Source organism: Thamnophis sirtalis, unplaced genomic scaffold, assembly GCF_051295495.1.
Source record: "Thamnophis sirtalis isolate CommonGarterSnake01/CBP01778 unplaced genomic scaffold, rThaSir2_p1.2 scaffold_14, whole genome shotgun sequence".
NCBI lineage: Eukaryota > Metazoa > Chordata > Lepidosauria > Squamata > Natricidae > Thamnophis > Thamnophis sirtalis.
In genome coordinates this window covers 11,048,341-11,067,419 of record NW_028261394.1, presented here as the reverse complement: position 1 = coordinate 11,067,419, position 19,079 = coordinate 11,048,341, and the positions used below count along the sequence as shown (strand labels likewise).

The window sequence follows — 19,079 nt, the reverse complement described above, 5'->3', positions numbered from 1 at the left end:
CTTCTTTTCATTTAGGGGGGGGGGAAGGCTTGGGGCAGCAAGATCTGCAGGGGGGGGGGAGAGAGAGAAGGCTTTGAACGGATCTTCCCCTTTTCATTTTACACCAGTGTGTGTGTCTGCTGCAAGAGTGAGTCAGCCCTGCAGAGAAGAAGGGGGAGGGAAGGAGAAAGAGGAACGAAGCAGCAGCAGGAGAAAGAGATAAAAAATCATGGACGAGGCCAGCTCAATGCTTGGGAAAGAAACTTAACCTGGGTTTTTTTTCCTGTTCGATAGCAACACACCTCGTCTTTCAGGGAGTTTTAAATCCCAGAGATCTCCTTCCCAGTTCCATGCACAACATTTACCTATGCAGGTAAACAGGAGACCTAACACACGGCATTCTGGCTACCCGAGGCATTTTAGGCTTAGGAGGATGTGTCAAGTGACACCTCACCCTCCCTTCCATACTTGTGCTTCACTCCTCTGCCTTCCAGATCTAGTTCCGTGTTTTGATGTGGCTTTTGCCGACTGATGTGTTTTCCGACATCCATTCATTCATCTTGGGATGCGAGAACACCCCCGAGGCTAGGGCAAAAAAAGACAAACAGAATCAACACTCAGTGGACATCCGGATCTGTTCCTTGTTGCTCAATGATTCACGTTGGGCCTTGTGACTTGGAGTGGGGCCAAGAGATTGGCTTGCATGATCTTCTGATCTGTCTGTCCTCCTGTAGCTGGGAAGGAAGGAAGGAAGACAAGGATGTGTTTGCAAACGGCTGGGAGCGGGGAGGGGGTGTTAGCCTAAAGCAAAGAGCAATCCTGTGCGCTCTGCTTTTGGAAAACAAGAATCCCCGAAGCAGAGATTTTCTGCTTTTGCTTCCAGCATCCGCGCTTGGCCCCAAGTATGTTTTCTCTGAAAAATGGCGGGGAATGATGATAAATCTTCCCCAGTAGCAAACCATTGGGGTCATTAGCCCAACCACCCTTTCAAGCCAATTGCAGAGGGGTTCGGAGGATTTATTTTTCTTCCTGTTTGCTTTGCAAGAAATTGGGATGGTTTCATTTCCCCCAGAATGCTCAACTGAAGCAAAAGAGAGAAAAGGAATGATTGCCGTGGGGCTCCAAACGCAATTAGCATGCTACTTGGTTTGCAGCTTCTCCCCAAGAGTCAGTCGTGGCTCCTGTCCTTGCTGCCTTCGTCACAAGAAGCTTTGATTAATATGCAGGTCTGGGCTAGGAAACCCTTTGAGGATGGGGGGGCAAGCTCTTCGCAAGCAACCCAGAGCCAGTTGTTTTTGCTGGTCATTCTCAAACCGACGCAATGCTGCAGCGGGAAACTCTTGCCTGTATTATTATTCCGTTATGCACCTTTGATGCTTCGTAGGTTTTTTTCATTTAAAAAAAAAACAACCCTACAAAATCTTTTCTTGTGCTGGAACTGCCTGACATTCAAATGGACATATGGTCCCGAAGAATAAATTCAGATGTTATTAAAACCCACACAGGGCTATGTTCTCTCTCCATCTCTTCCTTTCCTTCCCCCCACATCCCCAACCAAAGTCTAGTTTCATGCCACTAAATTGATTTATCCGCATATCATTTTCTTATTTCTGCATTATCCGTTCTACTTTTCTCCACCACAGGGAGGGAAGAAGTGAAATGGATACGTGTATTTCAAAAAGCATTTGAAGGGTTCTCCAAGCTGTGCATCCACATATTAAACTCCATCACCATGAAACAACACAAAAAAAAGATACATTTCACATTGTTAACATGCTACACGTTATACTGAGCGTTATAAATGTCCACATTTCGATTTTGGGATACTTGGGCTGAATTCATCCTTCCTATTGAAGAAATACTGCAATCTCAATGTTGCTTTGGTATGATGTGTGAACACGTCTGTTAAGACTTAGTGTTATCTCTGAATCAAGATATTATATATCATGTATAAAACAGCATCACTTAGGGGGGGGGGGAAACACCATTTTCAGTACCTATTCTGCACCTTAACTGCTAGGAATAGATTCCTAACTGACAAACATTCACCTTCCACATTAACAGGGTTTTCACAAGAACGGCAGTGATAGCAACACGTTTCGACACATGCATGTTGCATAATGTATTTCATATTACGGCATGCCAAATTAAAATAAGCTCCTTATACAATTTAAAGGTAAAGGTTCCCCTCGCACATATGTGCCAGTCATTTCCAACTCTAGGGGGCGGTGCTCATCTCCGTTTCAAAGCCAAAGAGCCAGCGCTGTACGAAGACATCTCTGTGGTCATGTGGCCGGTATGACTAAATGCCGAAGGCACATGGAATACTTACCTTCCCACCAAAGGTGGTTCCTATTTTTCTACTTGCACTTTTTACGTGCTTTCAAACTGCTAGGTTGGCGGAAGCTGGGACAAGTAACAGGAGCTCACTCCATTACCCTGCGCTAGGGATTCGAATGGCCCAACTTCCGACCTTTCTGATATACAAGCTCAGTGTCTTAGCTACTGATCCACCACGTCCCTATTTATACAGTTCAGGAGGAACCAAAAAAAAATTTACTGTCATTTTTACAATATCAGCCCCTGAAGATCCAACTGATTGCCCAGGGATAGAAATGCAACTGATACTTAAGTGCCTACATAAAATGTCTTTATGGATTTTTAAATCACAGCTTTAAAAACTACCCAGTATTATTGGGGAAGGAAATGGATGACGCATACATTTCCTAAGTAAGGATGGGAATAAATCGGGGGGGAAAAATCTGCAGACGGATAGCTGCATCTGGGACAAGACGTAGGGAATAACAGAAGCATGGAGTTTGTAGTCCACATCAACTCCGCCCACGCACTGGCGCATCGCTCTTTCCGCATCGCTACGACCTCACCAAGATGGCGGCGGCCAACGAAACCGCTACCGCCTTCCCCCCCCCTTCCCTTCCCATCATGGCGACTCCCCTCCGCCACTCACGTGACCCCCCGAGAGAGAGATCGCTCCCCCTCCTCCCAATCAGCTGATGTGGAGCGGTCACGTGATCCGGGTCGGGAACTTGCGGGCAGCCCCAAAGGAAAGAAGTTGGCTGCGGGTTGGGAAAAGGCTCGGCGGGAGCCCGGTAAGCCCGAGGCGGCTGCTCCTCCGCGGTTCTGGGCGGAGGAGGCGGGGGTCAACGGCTGGTGGTTCCTCGCTTCCCCTGGAGAAGACTTCCCAGTCCCGGGGAAGCTTCCCCTGCCTCCCCGGCTGGCTTTGGGAACCTGGAGGGGAGGGAGGCGACGTGGGCTCCTCCCTCTGCAATGACGGACAGGCGGTTTCAGTGCCCGCCGCCGCCGCCGAGACAGGATCCCAGAGGGTCCGTTGGTGGATCGCTGCTTGCTTGGGAGGAGAAGCGATCGCGGCAGGTTGGCCAAAGGAAAGGCGGGCAGATCGGTTTAAAAATGGAAAAGGGCAATTGATTGATTTGATTTGATTTGATTTGATTTGATTTGATTGGTTGATGGGTTGGGTTGAGTTGGTTGGTTGGTTGATTTGATTGGTTGATGGGTTGGGTTGGTTGGTTGATTTGGTTGATTGATTGATTGATTTGGTTTGATTTGATTGGTTGATTGGTTGATTTGAGTTGAGTTGGTGGTTGATTTGCTTGATTTGTTGATTTGATTGGTTGAGTTGAGTTTGGTTGGTTTGGTTGATTGATTGGTTGATTTGATTGATTTGATTGGTTGGTTGGTTGATTTGGTTAATTGATTGGCTGGCCAGCCCTTTTCGATTCCTAGCCACCGCCATGAAAGAGAAGCCGCGATCAATGCAACTAAAGTCAGATCTCTGGGTTTTTTTGGGGGGGGCGATTTTTTGCAAGATTTCGCCATTCTAAACTGCAGGAAAAGTACTGCACCAGTGTTGCTGGGGAAAACAAGGATGGGGGCAGCGAGATCAGGTCCTTAACTTTGTACCCTCTAGTAGGGCAATGTCGGTTATGCCACCAACAGTGCCTAGAAAGGGGTTAGCATCCCGTCTCTTTTGCTCTTTAGGTGTTGATAAAAATGTTCTCTTTGGCGCATAACATTGAGATCTGTGTTGTGGGTCAGTGTGATTTGTTTGTGGTGGGCTGATCACACCAAGCAAGCTCAGCCTTTGGAATTTTTACACAGCCATTTAATGCATGCCATGAGTGGTGCGGTGGCCTAGAGGTGCAACTCTCTCAGGAAGCTGAGTTTGATCCTAGGTTGAGGCAGATATTTTTCTCTCACGCTGAGAATATATCTGCTGAACAAAACTCCACATTGGCGACAGGAAGGGCAGCCGAACAATAAACACTCAGCTCCATTCAGTTGCTCATACTCCACCCTGCAAGGGATTATGGGGGTTGTTAAAAGAGGATGATTTAATGCATGCCATGATTCAGGTCACTAAAAGTGCACACCTCTTAAAAGCCACCCAGAGTCATTTTGTTACGAGAGGGGGCAGCAAATAAATTCAATAAATAAATAAAATAAGAAACACTACGTTAAACCCAGGTTTTGTTTCTTTTATTTAAATGTATTAATGAACAGAATAGTGAACTTTATAGATATAATATAATAATATAATATAACTTGAAATTGTGGGTAAGACACCCTTAACACCCCTGGGGATGTGTGTTCTGTTAAGATGCAGCCTGTTGTGCCTCTAAATGGATTCTACTGTACTGCCGTAAAGGCTTCTACTGTACAGCGCAGTGGAGTTGCCATGGTAACGGCTTCACAGTATTCCACAAGGGGGCTCCTTCTGGTAAGGGCAAAAATACCAACATTAGAAATTATGTTTGGTCCGGACATTTTCCCCCTATAAATAAATATCTGGGCCACGCTGGGTTAGCAGCTAGTAGATGATTAAATAAGGCTTCCTTCGTCTTCCCTCCATGCTGTTATAGTTGTCTTACATGAAGGATGCCATGCCATAAATCCACTGTGGATGCGCCAATCCTCCAATTTACCAACTGCCGGATTTTGAAGGAACATGTCTTGCAAAGGTAAGAACTTTCTTCTCGGTTTCCATCTTGTTCTAATGATTTAGATATAAGCATGGAATGCTATGCTTCCAATGGAAGTGGGTAAGATAGTTTTATCCCAAAGAATATTCTGTGGTTTGTAAACGGAATAAACCTCAATCCCATCTAACACTGATGATGTTACCGAGTTTGGTAATTAAACGTCTGCCAAAAAAAATAAGTGGGAAAAACCAGGGACTCCCCATTTCAACCACGAGTTACAAATATTCTCTTCTAAAGAACATTCTGCTAAGGTTTATGTCCTCTAAGTAGAAAGGAACCGATAATACTTATTGCTCCATTTATTTATATATTATATTTTTCTGTCAGGCCCCAAAAGCCAAGACAGATGTTGGCTTTTGGGGACGAAGCTTCCAAGCAGAATTCTTTATTATTAAGAGTTGCAGTGGCACATCGGTTAGGCTGCAGTACTGAAGGCGGCTTCTGCTGGCCACCTGCAATTTGGCAGTTCAAATCTCACCAGGCTCAAGATTGACTCAGCCTTCCATCCTTCCGAGGTGGGTAAAATGAGGACGCAGACTCTTGGGGGCAAGAGGCTGACTCTGTAAACCACTTAGAGAGCGCTGTAAAGCACTGTAAAGTGGTATATAAGTCTAAGTGCTATTGCTATTGTTTCCACTCTTATAAACAAAATCTTATCAAACTGAAGCAGACTATTAACTGCATGAAGCATATACTCTGGGGATTATGAGGGAGGGACTGTCTTCACCCTCTTTATCTCACACAAACTCTTACTCTTCTGGAATCCTCTCTTCTGGGAATCCAGTCCACCACATTCCTTAACACTTTTTACCATTTTGGTGTGTCATTGAATTTTGGGCACCTCGCAACAATAATCTCCAACCATCTTCTCCAGAACTTTCCCCAAAGGGAAAAAAAAACTTTGAGATCAGGCAACCTCATGAGTAAAGAGAAGGCTCCCTTAGAAACTAGTGCCTGCTAGTCCTCTCTTTCCTCACCCGCTTACAATCAATAAAACTTGATAGAACCAAACTATCATGTAGCAAACTCTCTGGATGGAGAATAAAACTCTGTTCACCGCAGAATAAATTACCACTGAGATTCCAGCAGAAAACTGCCTTTGGTTGATTGGCTAAAGGAGAGTTCAAGTGAAAATTTCATCTAAGAACTAGCCAATAACCCGTCGTTGCCCGGGTATTTATTTATAGGGGGAAAATGTCCGGACCAAACATAATTTCTTTTTTTTTTTTAAGTTTTATTATTTAATTAAACAAAAACACAAAAAAAAAGAATCATCCTTCATTACATCTTGTAGAAAGCATGTCAGTTGGTTACAAATACATTTCGTGCGTTTCTTCCACAATCATTACATATACTTCATTCAAATTGAATTGTACATTTTAAATCAAAAATCTTTATGTATTTTACTATCACTGTACCAAACATAATTTCTAATGTTGGATTTTTGCCCTTACCAGAGGGAGCCCACTTGTGGAGTACTGTGAAGCCATTACCATGGCAACTCCATTGCGTTGTACAGTAGAAGCCATTTTACAGCGGTACAGTAGAAGCCATTTTACAGCGGTACAGTAGAAGTCATTTTAAGGCACAACAGGCTGTATCTTAACAAAGCACATATTCTGAAGGGTGTTAGAGGTATCCTACCCCCATAGTATTTGTTTCCAGAGAGTAAGTCATCTGCGTACCACATTTGGTTGAAATTGCTTGAGGCGTTTCAGAGTTATGCTGGAACATACACAGACACAGCCATTTTTATATGCAATATATATATTGGAGGGATGGATGACTAGCTCCTTCTGTTTTCAGAGAGGATCTATGGGTAAGAGCTGGGAAGATCTTAAACCCAGAGAAGGTGTTCTTCGATGAGAAAAAGTCTGCGGATGTCCAACTGGATTGTAAAGGCAGCATCCTGGCACCGGGCTTCATTGATGTACAAATCAATGGTAAGGCATTGCAACTGCTGTAGCTTAGGAGAAAACCAAGGGCCCCAATCCAAGTGATGCAGAAATGGTCAAGCACAAGACATCCGGAGTCCAGGCAGTTCAAATAAATATATAGATTTAAGTTAAGTTTACTTTATTGCACTTGCACCTCGTACAACGAAATTAAATGCCATCTTGCATGTACATTATAACTATAAAAATAAAACACAAACACACATCCTTATGGATGGGGCCATTCATCGTCCACCTGTGGCCTTACTCCCAAGTCAACCCCTGTTCTTTAGCTGTTCCCTTCGTCTGGCAACTCTGCACCTGCGTATTAAGTATCAAGTATTATGCGTTGTGACTGAGGCTTCCCAAGAGCATGAAGCAAACTCCTGGTCCCAACAAAAACCCCTTTTATTAATTGATTGTGAATTCTGCTCATTCACCTCCAGCAAAGTCTTTCAAGGGAGGATTTATAGTCACAGACCTTATCTGGCTTGGAGAGCTGCCAGGCTGATATCTGCAAAACTTGGTAAGGCGTCTCGGAGAGTCATGAACCAATTAAGCGAACTAATGGTCTCTTGCAAACTCCACTCCCCTTTCGCTCCTCTTTTATTTCCTCTGGGAGGGGCCATTTATCGTCCACCTGTGGCCTTTCTCCCAAATTGACCCCTGTTCTTTAGCTGTTCCCTTCCTGTGGCAACTCTGTGCATGCGCTCCCTGGGAACAGGCTCCAGCTGTTTGTCTGCATCATTGATGTCTGACTCTGAAGGCAGCTGATAACTGTCAGACGGCTCTGGCCCCCTCTCTGCCTCCAACACAGAGCCCTCATGAGAGCCTTCCCCAGATCCAGGAATGGCCCGTGTTCCTCCCCAACCTCCTCACTGTCCGAATCTGTTGCCAGCTGTTCTGGCCACTGGCAGGCTGCAGCACTTGGCTAGTGGAAGTTACAGTTCAAGATACTTGCAAGCAATCAGAGGATTATGCCATAACCAACCTCAGTCAGAATGGATTGGGAAAGGACAATTACATTTCTAAAGATGGATTGTCATTGGAAAGCCAGAGATAAATTAATTCCACCATCTGAGGAGTATATTATCCAGCTGTATAAATATGCTTTGCACAGAGGCAAGTCACTGGACAACCAAAATAACAAGGATGGGCATCTCCTTCTGTCTTCTCAGGGGGGTTCGGAGTAGATTTCTCCCTGGCTACAGATGATGCACAAGCAGGAATTTCACTGGTTGGCCAGAGGATACTGTCCAATGGAGTGACTTCGTTTTGCCCCACGATGGTGACCTCACCATCTTCGGTCTATCACAAGGTGAGGAGATCCAAAGCTGTAACATGGATTTTTGTTTTGTTTTGATTGAATTGGGTCAACCTGGCCTCTATAGTTTGTCCATCCTGGTCGATGGTTTAGGTTGCTACATGAAATTAACCAGTTGGGAGAAAAAGCAGAACAAGCATTTTGTGCAACACATTCAACACCTGGAGAAAAGTTTGATCAGAGGGTTGGCAGTTCAGCGGTTCGAATCCCTAGCACCGTATAACCGAGTGAGCTCCCGTTACTTGTCCCAGCTTCTGGGTGGCAAATACATTTAATAAAAAATAAACATAATTCAGGCACGACTCATTTAACAACCACCTTGCTTAGCAACAGAAGTTTTTGGTCCCCATTGTGGTCGTTCATTGAGGACTCTCTGGATCTTCTTTGACGTCAAATTCAAAAGAAGATGGTGGTTAAAACTGAAGCATTATTATAACCCCAGGGACACAGTGGCTCAGTGACTAAGACGCTGAGCTTGTCGATCAGAAAGGTCGGCAGCTCGGTGATTCGTATCCTTAGCGCTGCGTAACGGAGTGAGTTCCCATTACTTGTCCCAGCTTCTGCTAACCTAGTAGTTCGAAAGCATGTAAAAATGCAAATAGATAAATAGGGACCACCTTTGGTGGGAAGGGAACAGCGTTCCGTGCTCCTTCAGAGTTTAATCATGCCGGCCACATGACCACGGAGACATCTTCGGACAGCGCTGGCTCTTCGGCTTTGAAACCGACATGAGCACCGCCCCTCCTAGAGTCAGGAATGACTAGCACACATGTGCAAGGGGAACCTTTACTTTTACTTTACACACCTGATTAATCCTGGCTAATTTTGACTCAGCTATTGCCACCTACTCTCCCACTGGTTCTTTTTGATCTCGTTTGATAATAAGGAGTTGATGAATAAGTGAATTGATCAAAGAAAGACAACTACATTTTATGGATAATGTGATTCAGTAACAATGGTCCCACTGTCTTCTCTCTTACTAACTAGGTTCTACCTCAGATCTGTGTACAAAACGGAGGGCCTCATGGAGCTGGTGTCTTAGGTGAATAAGAATCATTCATCGTTAATAGTTGTATCTTTGGATGGGGTAAGAAAGATAAAGATCTTTTGCACTTGTCTCTAATCTGGTGCCTTTCTGAGGGTAAACGCCTTCAAGAACTCTAGATAATCTTTATTGGTTATACTTTTTTAAAAAAAATAAGACATACAAATACAAAAACAACTTTAAACATACAACCCCACCCCCCACCCCCGCGGTGACAGTCATTCACAGCCCAACTTTTTTTTCCTTCCTCATTGTTTAGTCTCTAACCAGCATCTTCTCATTACAAAGTTCAGGGATCTATTACAATACCCATGTTCACTTTTAGTTCCCATTGTTAACAACTGCTATTTAACTTTCCCAGTTTTTAAGTCCCTGCTGTTCTCCTTGTCACCCACATATACCATTGGTTCAGGCTAATGTTCCGTTTCTCCTTTGTCCCTCAGCCAACCTGTCATTCTGTCCATTTCTGCACATTCATAAATCTTTTTAATTATGGCATCTTCCGATGGTATGATAGTAGATTTCAAAATTACACACAGGTTATTCTTGCGGCCACAATTATATGTAGGCTCAAATGCCATATAGATTTACTCATTATTATTTTTTAAGAACTCTAGATCAGTGTTTCTCAACCTTGGCAACTTGAAGATGTCTGGACTTCAACTTCCAGAATTCCCCAGCCAGCATTCGCTGGCTGGGGAATTCTGGGAGTTGAAGTCCGGACATCTTCAAGTTACCAAGGTTGAGAAACACTGCTCTAGATCGATGGTCACCAACCTTTCGGCCCACAGGGACCATTACATTCATAATTTTAAATCCTGCCGACCACTAATATGATCTGCCTAATGACCGGCTGAGTAGGTGTGGCTAGATGGTCATGTGGCTGGGTGGGCATGGCCAACTCAATGTCACTCACATTGAGGGCACTTCACCGGCCTCTACTCACCCCTCCCCTCCTAGCTACTCCTCGCCTCTCCGCCCACGCTCCTTAGGGCCCCAACAGGAAGCAGTTGCTGGAGCTAAGCAGCCACCAGGAGAAAGAGTTGACAAAACAGCTCAGCTCAAATTGGATCTGACCAAGAAGGAGAGCTAAGCAGAAGCACCTCACTGAGGACTACGAGCATTGGCTATCCAAGCAGAGGGAAGACCTGTGGGAGTGCGGGGCCAGGTACCGGCACCTGGAGCAGGCTGAGATGGTCAGCCAGTTCCAGACAATGATGCAGTCCCATTGGAACGAGGCCCTCCGGCTCTTCACCACCAGCGACACTTCCCTCCAGCCTTCGCCCAAAGCCCCTCACCAGGAGGCTGAAGCAGACCCCAAGGCGGAATTTCTGCCCCCCTCTGACCTACACAAAAAGACCCCGAAGGGGGAGAGTCTCTGCAGCAACACAAGCGTTCACTGCACATATCCAGCCCAGGGGCCGTAGTTTCAGGACCCCTGATTTAGTGCAATATTAAAAATGCAAATAATTTTTCTGCGGGACACCAAAATTTTCTCATGGACCCCCAGTGGTCCACGGATCCACCAGTTGTTGATCGCTACTCCAGATCATCATGGCTAAGATCTTGGAGATTTGGAAATAGACTACAGACCTTAACTTCAGTTGGAGTTTGTCGTAGGATCCATATTAAACTCTTCAAGGGTCCAGACAAACTTGCCTCATCTTGTTTCAGAAGTTTGGATGTCTTTTTGTTTTCCTCTGGCAGGGATTCATCTGGAGGGTCCCTTCATCAGCAAAGAGAAGAAGGGGGCTCACCCAGAAAATTGCCTCCGTACGTTTGAGTCGGGAGCCTTTCAGGATTTGCTGGCCATGTATGGGAGCCTGGATTGCGTCCGGATTGTCACTTTAGCCCCTGAGATAAAACGCAGTGGTGAAGTGATCCGGGAGCTGACCAAGAGGGGCATCTGCGTATCACTGGGTAAACGTTGTCCTTGGATGGTGAAGTTCTTATTGAAAGGGATGTATTGCCTGGAACCTGGATAGGAACATTACCGTGTTTTTCGGAGTATAAGACGCACCTTTTCCCCTCAAAAAAAGAGGCTGAAAATCTGGGTGCGTCTTATACACTGAATGCAGCATTTTTGGCTGAGGTGGCGCAGTGCTTAAATGCAGCACTGCAGGCTACTTCAGCTGACTGCAGTTCTGCAGTTCGGCTGTTCAAATCTCACCGGCTCAGGGTTGACTCAGCCTTCCATCCTTCCGAGGTGGGTAAAATGAGAACCCGGATTGTTGTTGGGGGCAATATGCTGACTCTGTAAACAGCTTAGAGAGGGCTGAAAGCCCTATGAAGCGGTGTATAAGTCTGCTATTGCTATTGCTATTGGCCTCCTGAAACCCTGCCCCCCTTCACCAACATGGCCGTACACAGCCTTTAGGAGGCTTATACAGTGCTCCTAGGGGCTGGGGAGGGCTGACTTTTGCCCAACCCCCAGGAGTACTCTACAAGCCTCCTAAAGGCTATGCATGCCCTTTTTTGACAAAAAAATGGACCGTTTTTTGCTCGTTTTTGCTCCCCCCCCCCCAGTAGCACTCTACAAGCCTCCTAAAGGCTATTTATGCCCTGGGGGTGGGGTCAGGCTTGTTTTCACGAAAAACAGGCCATTTTTTGGGAGGTCTGCAGAATGCAAAACCTTTTTTTAAAAAAATTGTCTCTTCAAAATCTTGGTGTGTCTTATATTCTGGAAAATTCATGGTATTGGACCTGGGTACTTGAGAGACCGCCTGCTGCCAATCACCTCCACTAGACCGATTAGGTCCCACAGATTAGGCCTCCTCCGAATTCCATCTGCCGGCCAGTGTCGACTGGTGACTACCCGGAGGAGAGCCTTCTCTGTGGCTGCTCCAACCCTTTGGAACGAGCTCCCCGTGGAGATTCGAACCCTCACCACCCTCCAGGCCTTCCGCAAAGCCGTTAAAACCTGGCTGTTCCGACAGGCCTGGGGCTAAAGAGCTGCTGCCCCCGTTTCGAATGGTATGACTGTTGTGTGTTTTTAAATTATGTATTGTTATGTTTTGTTTTTTATTTTTTGTCTGTACCCCCCCCTTCCCTGATTTGATTTGTTAGCCGCCCTGAGTCCCCTCCGGGGAAAAGGGCGGCATATAAATATAATAAAATGAAATGAAATGAATGAAATGAAATACGGTACTGTATATACTCGAGTATAAGCCTAGTTTTTCAGCCCACTTTTTGGGCTGAAAAAAGCCGCCTCGGCTTATACTCGAGTCAGTGAAAAATTTGCCCGAAATGGAGGAGAAAAAGGGGCGGGGCCATGCCGCTGGGTGACACTCGTGAATGGCCCAGTGCCCCTGTGAGTTTCCCCTCCCTCTGTGTCAGTTTGCCGCGCAGCGCGCACCGCACCATCCCCCCTCCTCACGTTCTAATGTAATGCAGGGCTGTCTTACGATTCCCCTTCCTCCCCCTCCTGCCGCTCTGCAACGATGTCCCACCTCCTCCTTGTTATGGCAAGCAGCCACATAGCGATGTCCCACCTCCTCTGGTACAGTGATCCAATGATAGGAATCACTGTGCCGTGTGTCATAGGAGGCGGGACATCGCTCCCGCGGCTGCACGGGACATCATCATCACAGCGGGACATCAGCATCATGAGGTGAGTGAAGTATTTCATTGAATACACCGCTAGTTTACTGTTTTTCTTTGAAATAAATATTCAAAAACATTATTGGTATCTATTTTTATTTTTGAAATTTACCGGTAGCTGCTGCATTTCCCACCCTAGGCTTATACTCGAGTCAATAACTTTTCCAGTTTTTTGTGGTAAAATTAGGTGCCTCGGCTTATATTCGGGTCGGCCTATACTCGAGTATATACGGTACATAGAGTTCTCTCCCATTTCTTTTTGTAGGTCACTCTGTGGCTAATTTATCTCAGGCTGAGACGGCTGTTGGTCAGGGAGCTACCTTCATTACTCACCTCTTCAATGCCATGTTACCTGTGAGTAGTACCTAGGCAAGTTTCCACTTCCAGCATCTTAACCAACTGGTTGTAAGTTACTTTTTTTCAGTGAATTAACGCCTGGGGTTTGGAAAACCCATTATTCCACGGAATTGTGATTCCTCCACTTAGGAGATCGCTCAGGTTGTGTGGTCCGGCCAAGAAATGGAAGAGTGGGTTCTGTAGTCCTTGTTCCTAATCCATGGATTTAACTGCCTTGTGTCCTGACATTTCTTGTTGCAGTTCCACCATCGAGACCCCGGGATTGTGGGACTTCTCACAAGCGACAAGATTCCTCCCGGCCAGCAAGTGTTTTACGGCATGATCTCAGATGGGATCCATACGAATCCTGCTGCTCTGAGAATCGCACACCGGGCCCATCCTCAAGGTCTGTCTCTACCAGGGGGACAATTCCCCTGAGATGAGAAGGGGCATTTTAAAATTTGTTGTTGTTTGTTGCAAAGTCGTATCCGACCCATCGCGACTCCATGGACAATGTTCTTCCAAGCCTTTCGGTCCTCTACCATCCTCTGGAGTCCATTTAAGCTCACGCCGACTGCTTCGGTGACTCCGTCCAGCCACCTCCGTCTCTGCCATCCCCTTCTTTTGCCCTCAGTCGTTCCCAGCATGAGGCTCTTCTCCAGGGAGTCCTTCCTTCTCATTAGGTGGCCAAAGTCTTTGAGTTTCCCCTTCAGGATCTGGCCTTCTAAAGAGCAGTCAGGGTTGATCTCCTCTAGGACTGACCGGTTGGGTCGCCTTGCAGTCCAAGGGACTCGCAGGAGTCTTCTCCAGCACCAGAATTCAAAGGCCTCCATTCTTTGGAGCTCAGCCTTTCTTATGGTCCAACCTTCACAGCCATCCACTGCAACTGGGAAAACCATAGCTTTGAGTAGACGCACTTTCATTGGCAGGGTGAAGTCTCAAGGTCTGTCTCCACAAGGGGGACAATGAGATGGGAAGGGATCTTTTTTATTTCCTTTTTTTTAATATATGGGGACAACTATTGCCATCTTCCACCCATCTGGTGTATGGCAGGTGTTATTTCTATGTGTAAAAAGACTGGACCCCACCAATTGGGAACTTTCTTGAATAATTCTGGTGGTAAAAAGTCCTCACCTGGGGCTTTATTGTGCTTGAAGCTTTTAATGATGGATTGTAACTGCTTTTCCGAGACTGATGGCCAAAGGGAACACAAAGAAGTCATGGTTTGTTTTAATGTTGGTTTGAAGACACCTCTGTGACCATATTTATATATCCTACATAAGATGCAGATGGCTGGGTCTCTTCATTGGGATACCTGAAAACATAACTAACCATAAGATCCTTGGTGGCGCAGTAGTTAGAGTGCAGTACTGCAGGCTACTTCTGCTGACTGCTGGCTGCTTGCAATTTGGCAGTTCGAATCCTACCAGGCTCAAGGTTCCATCCTTCCAAAGGGGACACAGATTGTTGGGGGCAAGAGGTGGACTGTAAAAACCATTTGGAGAAGGCTGTAAAGCGATATATAAGTCTTAAGCGCTATTGCTATTTGCTGCAACACTGAAGTTGTTTTCAGGTAGAATTAACAGGCTCAAATTATCCCTCCTTAGGTCTGATCCTGGTGACAGATGCTATCCCAGCAATGGGACTTCCCCCTGGCAGACACACTCTGGGCCAGCTGGTGGTAGAGGTAGAAGGTGCAAATGCCTACATTGCAGGTAAGGGCGCTCCTAGGGTGAAATCTTAATTAGCCACTCAAACAGGTAGCTGATTTTTTTCCCCCTAAGCTCTTCCCCGAGACCCTGAAGGTGTCTGCAAAGCTGTGAAATGGACTACAGTTCCCATCATCCCCTATCCAACTGTCTTTGCACGTAAGGCTGATCAGCTTTCTCCTCCTTCTCTTTCCAGGGACCAAAACACTGAGTGGAAGTATCTCCACCATGGACACCTGTATCCGGCATTTCATGCATGCCACCGGTAAGGAGAGTCTGGCTTACTAGGACAGAGAGTTGCCCTCTTCCAAGGAGCCAGATTTGCTGGGGATTTATTTGTAAGCCCCCCCAAAGGACGACCCTCGCAATGACTCAGTGTCAGGCGCGAAAGATGAGGTCCACAAGTAGAGGTTCAATTCCCACATGGGGATTCCCTGGCTGAGGAATTCGGCGGTGTTGTAGCCTGCCAGCCGCCAGTGAAACTCATTGCAGACTCAGACAATGAGGAGGTTGGGGAGGAACATGGGCCATTTCTGGAGTCTGGGGAAGGCTCTGATGAGGGCTCTGTGTCGGAGGCAGGGAGGGGGCCAGAGCCATATGCCAATTATCAGCTGCCTTCAGAGTCAGACATCAGTGAGGCAGAAGAACAGCTGGAGCCTGTTCCCAGTGGGCGCATGCGCAGAGTTGCCAGACGAAGGGAACGGCTAAAGAACAGGGGTCGATTTGGGAGTAAGGCCACAGGTGGACAATGAACAGCCCCTCCCAGAGGAAATAAAAGAGAAGCGAAAGGGGAGTGGAGTTTGCAGGAGACAATTGGTTCTCTTAATTGATTAGTGACTCTCTGAAACTTCTTGCCAAGTACTTTCTTGTACAGCAAGTTGTGTTTTGAAGATGTCAGCCCTGGCAGCTCTCCAAGCCTGATAAGGTCTGTGATTTTAAATTCAAAGACTGAAAGACTGTTTGCCAGGACTTTGCTGGATGTGAATGACTTAAATCAAAAAGGGTTTTGTCGGGACAAGGAATCTGCTTCGGGATGTGGGGAAGTCAAGGTCAGAACATGGGGTTGAAGTCCGCCCATTTTCAAATTCTCATGGTTTAGAACAGGGGTAGTCAACCTTTTTATACCTACCGCCCACTTTTGTATCTCTGTTAGTAGTAAAATTTTCTAACCGCCCACCGGTTCCACAGTAATGGTGATTTATAAAGTAGGGAAGAAACTTTACTTTATAAAATTTATAAAGCAGAGTTACAGCAAACCCCTACCGCCCACCATGAAAGCTGGAACGCCCACTAGTGGGCGGTAGAGACCAGGTTGACTACCACTGGTTTAGAAACACCGTCAATCACAGATTCTCCTGTCTATTCAGAAGGGGTGTAGAATGGATAAGGATTGAAGAACCCTTTGCCTTTGTGGATTCTAACTAAAAAGCAACCTCCATTTCTATTTTGCAGCCTGTTCCTTAGAAGCGGCCCTGGAGGCTGCCTCTCTCCATCCTGCTCAGCTCTTAAATATCGAGGATCAAAAGGGGACCTTGGATTATGACACCGACGCAGGTATTTTTTACTCTTGCAAGGATTGAATTCGGATCGCACTGCCTCCAGCTCAACGTGGAATCCATTCAGAATCCTGACACAAAAGCTGAGCTGAAAATAAGAGGCTGGGCTAAAGTCTCCCAGAGAATTTGATTGGATCTCATTCTTTTTGATCTTGGTCCAGCAACACCTTCACTGCTTCAGAGGTTCTGGGTGGTGGAAATCCAAACCACAAACCTCTTTATCTTCTCTGTTCCACCTTCCACTCTTTAGATGTTAGGTGTGATGCAAGGATTGCAATCTTCCTGCCTGTGGTACTCGTGGAATTCTCTCCTTGGAGAGGCCCATCTGCCTTCTCCTTCTCTGCTGAATGAAGAATTATGGGAGGTGTAGTTTAACGAATTGTGTGAATTTCAATTGGGGTTGGCTGAAAGAGTTGGATCCATCTCTCCTATATTTGTTCTGACCCAGGCTTCCTCAGAAAGCAAGAAGCAAAGTCTTGGTCCCTGCAAAACCTCTTTTATTTACACGACTCTGAATTCCTTACATTCACAGTCAGCAAGGCTTAGTAAACAGCCTTTCAGAGGAATATTTATCCCCACGCACCTTATCTCGCTTGGAGCGGTGCGGTGCCAGATAACTAGTTTCCAAACTCAGGGCAAGGCAAACTTGGCACACAGTGTCTTAAAGTCAAACACAAAACTTGCCAATCCGAATGAATGGTTTTCTGCAAAAGCCCACTCCCCGTTCTCTCTTTTGTTTCCTCTGGGGAGGGGCCAATCACCTTCAAAGTGTGGCTTTACTCTTAAGTCGACCCTGCTTTCTTAGTCGTTCTTGTCTTTTGGCAGCTCTGCGCATGCGCACACTGGGAACAGGCTCCAGCTGTTCCTCTGCCTCACTGCTGTCTAACTCCCCTCTCTGCCTCCGATGCAGAGCCCTCGTCTGAGCTTTCCTCAGCCTCCAGGACTGGCCCATGTTCCTCCCCAACCTCCTCCCTGTCCAACTCTGCTGCCAGCTCTACTGGCTGCCGGCGGGCCGCAACAATATTGTAGTGCCTGAATGAGTTGTATACCAACTCCTCAAATTCCTATCAACCAAACCTGGGGTGAAAGGCATCATTTTCTTTTTCCTACAGATTTTGTGCTGCTGGATGATACTCTCCATGTACGGGCCACTTATATTGCCGGCGAAGAGGTTTGGAGACAAAGCAACTTCATCATCTGAAGTTGTGCCGAGCTGGATGAGCAGTGCTTCGGGCTGAAGGCCGAGGGGGACTCAGAGTGGCCCACAGCTGCATTTCCACCTTAAAGCCTCGTGGTTTGCCTCATTTTTCTCCACAGACTGTCTTTGAAAACCGTAGCATTGGCTGCCCTCCTTCCTATGGAGGATGGTAGAACTTTCCGTCTTGACTTGATTCAGGTAGCCGTCCCACAGATATGAGGGATTCCTTCCAGAACTTGACAGGGACTTTCCTCACTGTTCTATCAAGAGATTTACTGCTACTGCGAAGCAGCAGCCATTTTTTTCCCAGAGTGCCTCATTCTTTGTTTTTCAGTGCAACCTCTTTAACCTTTGGATGGTGCTTTGGGAAAGGGGGTCATCTTCTTTGATCCCATTTAAAGCCAACTCTATACAGCACTGTTACAGCTGACTGGATTTGTCTGAGCTGAAAAATCTGGGGTGACATTAAACCCCAAAGCAAAATGTGCATCCTGCAAAAATCATTTCTTTGAGAGCCTGGGAGCCATTTCTGACCACAATTGCTGAAATCTGTAATATGGTTTTATTTCATGTTGAGCTGGAAAGATCAAGAACACAGAATAACAGAGTTGGAAGGGACTTTGGAGGTCTTCTAGTCCAACCTTCTGCTCAAGCAGGAAACTTTATAATATTCCAGATAAATTAACGAACCCCCCTAAAATAAGTTCAATATTTTTAATGGCTCCCAAATTCCACCTGAAAGAAATACATACAGAATATATACATAAAAAACTCCCTTTGTACAACAACCTTGTAATCCTTTAATTTGGGGTAAATTTGGGGTGAATAGATGAAGCTGAGCATTTACTGGCCAGATGCCCTTCCTGATGCCACAACCTAGGAGATAAATATCTGTTGCTACCAAGGTTTGAATTCTCAACCACCCAAGGGGGAGGTGAGAAATCAACAGTGGCAATATGCTTTTTAATAGCAATAGCAATAGCAGTTAGACTTATATACCTCTTCATAGGGTTTTCAGCCCCCTCTAAGCGGTTTACAGATTCAGCATATTGCCCCCAACAACAATCTGGGTCCTCATTTTACCCACCTCGGAAGGATGGAAGGCTGAGTCAACCCTGAGCCGGTGAGATTTGAACAGCCGAACTGCAGTCAGCTGAAGTATCCTGCAGTGCTGCATTTAACCACTGCGCCACCTCGGCTCTTTAAGGGTATAATAATTTTAGATAGTGAGATTCATTGATTTGAACGAAGATTTTTCACGTCTGGAGGCCATACTTACCTATATAGCACTATATCAATGACACTTAGACTTATGTACCGCTTCATAGTGCTTTTACAGCCCTCTCTAAGCGGTTTACAGAGTCAGCATGCTGCCCC

The 19,079-nt window shown here is 46.0% G+C and overlaps 1 protein-coding gene across 1 annotated transcript; it reads left to right on the top strand.

Annotated features, from left to right (window-relative positions):
* The first annotated feature begins 3,039 nt into the window (after positions 1-3,039).
* AMDHD2 (amidohydrolase domain containing 2) lies at positions 3,040-18,610 on the top strand. The gene is made up of 12 exons (XM_087728689.1): positions 3,040-3,089; positions 4,881-4,979; positions 6,807-6,943; positions 8,113-8,252; positions 9,246-9,300; positions 11,011-11,223; positions 13,169-13,257; positions 13,501-13,645; positions 14,847-14,954; positions 15,145-15,213; positions 16,401-16,502; positions 17,617-18,610. Exons 2-12 carry the CDS (start codon positions 4,897-4,899, stop codon positions 17,703-17,705), a joined length of 1,230 nt encoding a protein of 409 aa, XP_087584815.1. The 5' UTR covers positions 3,040-3,089; positions 4,881-4,896; the 3' UTR covers positions 17,706-18,610.
* The last annotated feature ends 469 nt before the right edge of the window (positions 18,611-19,079 follow it).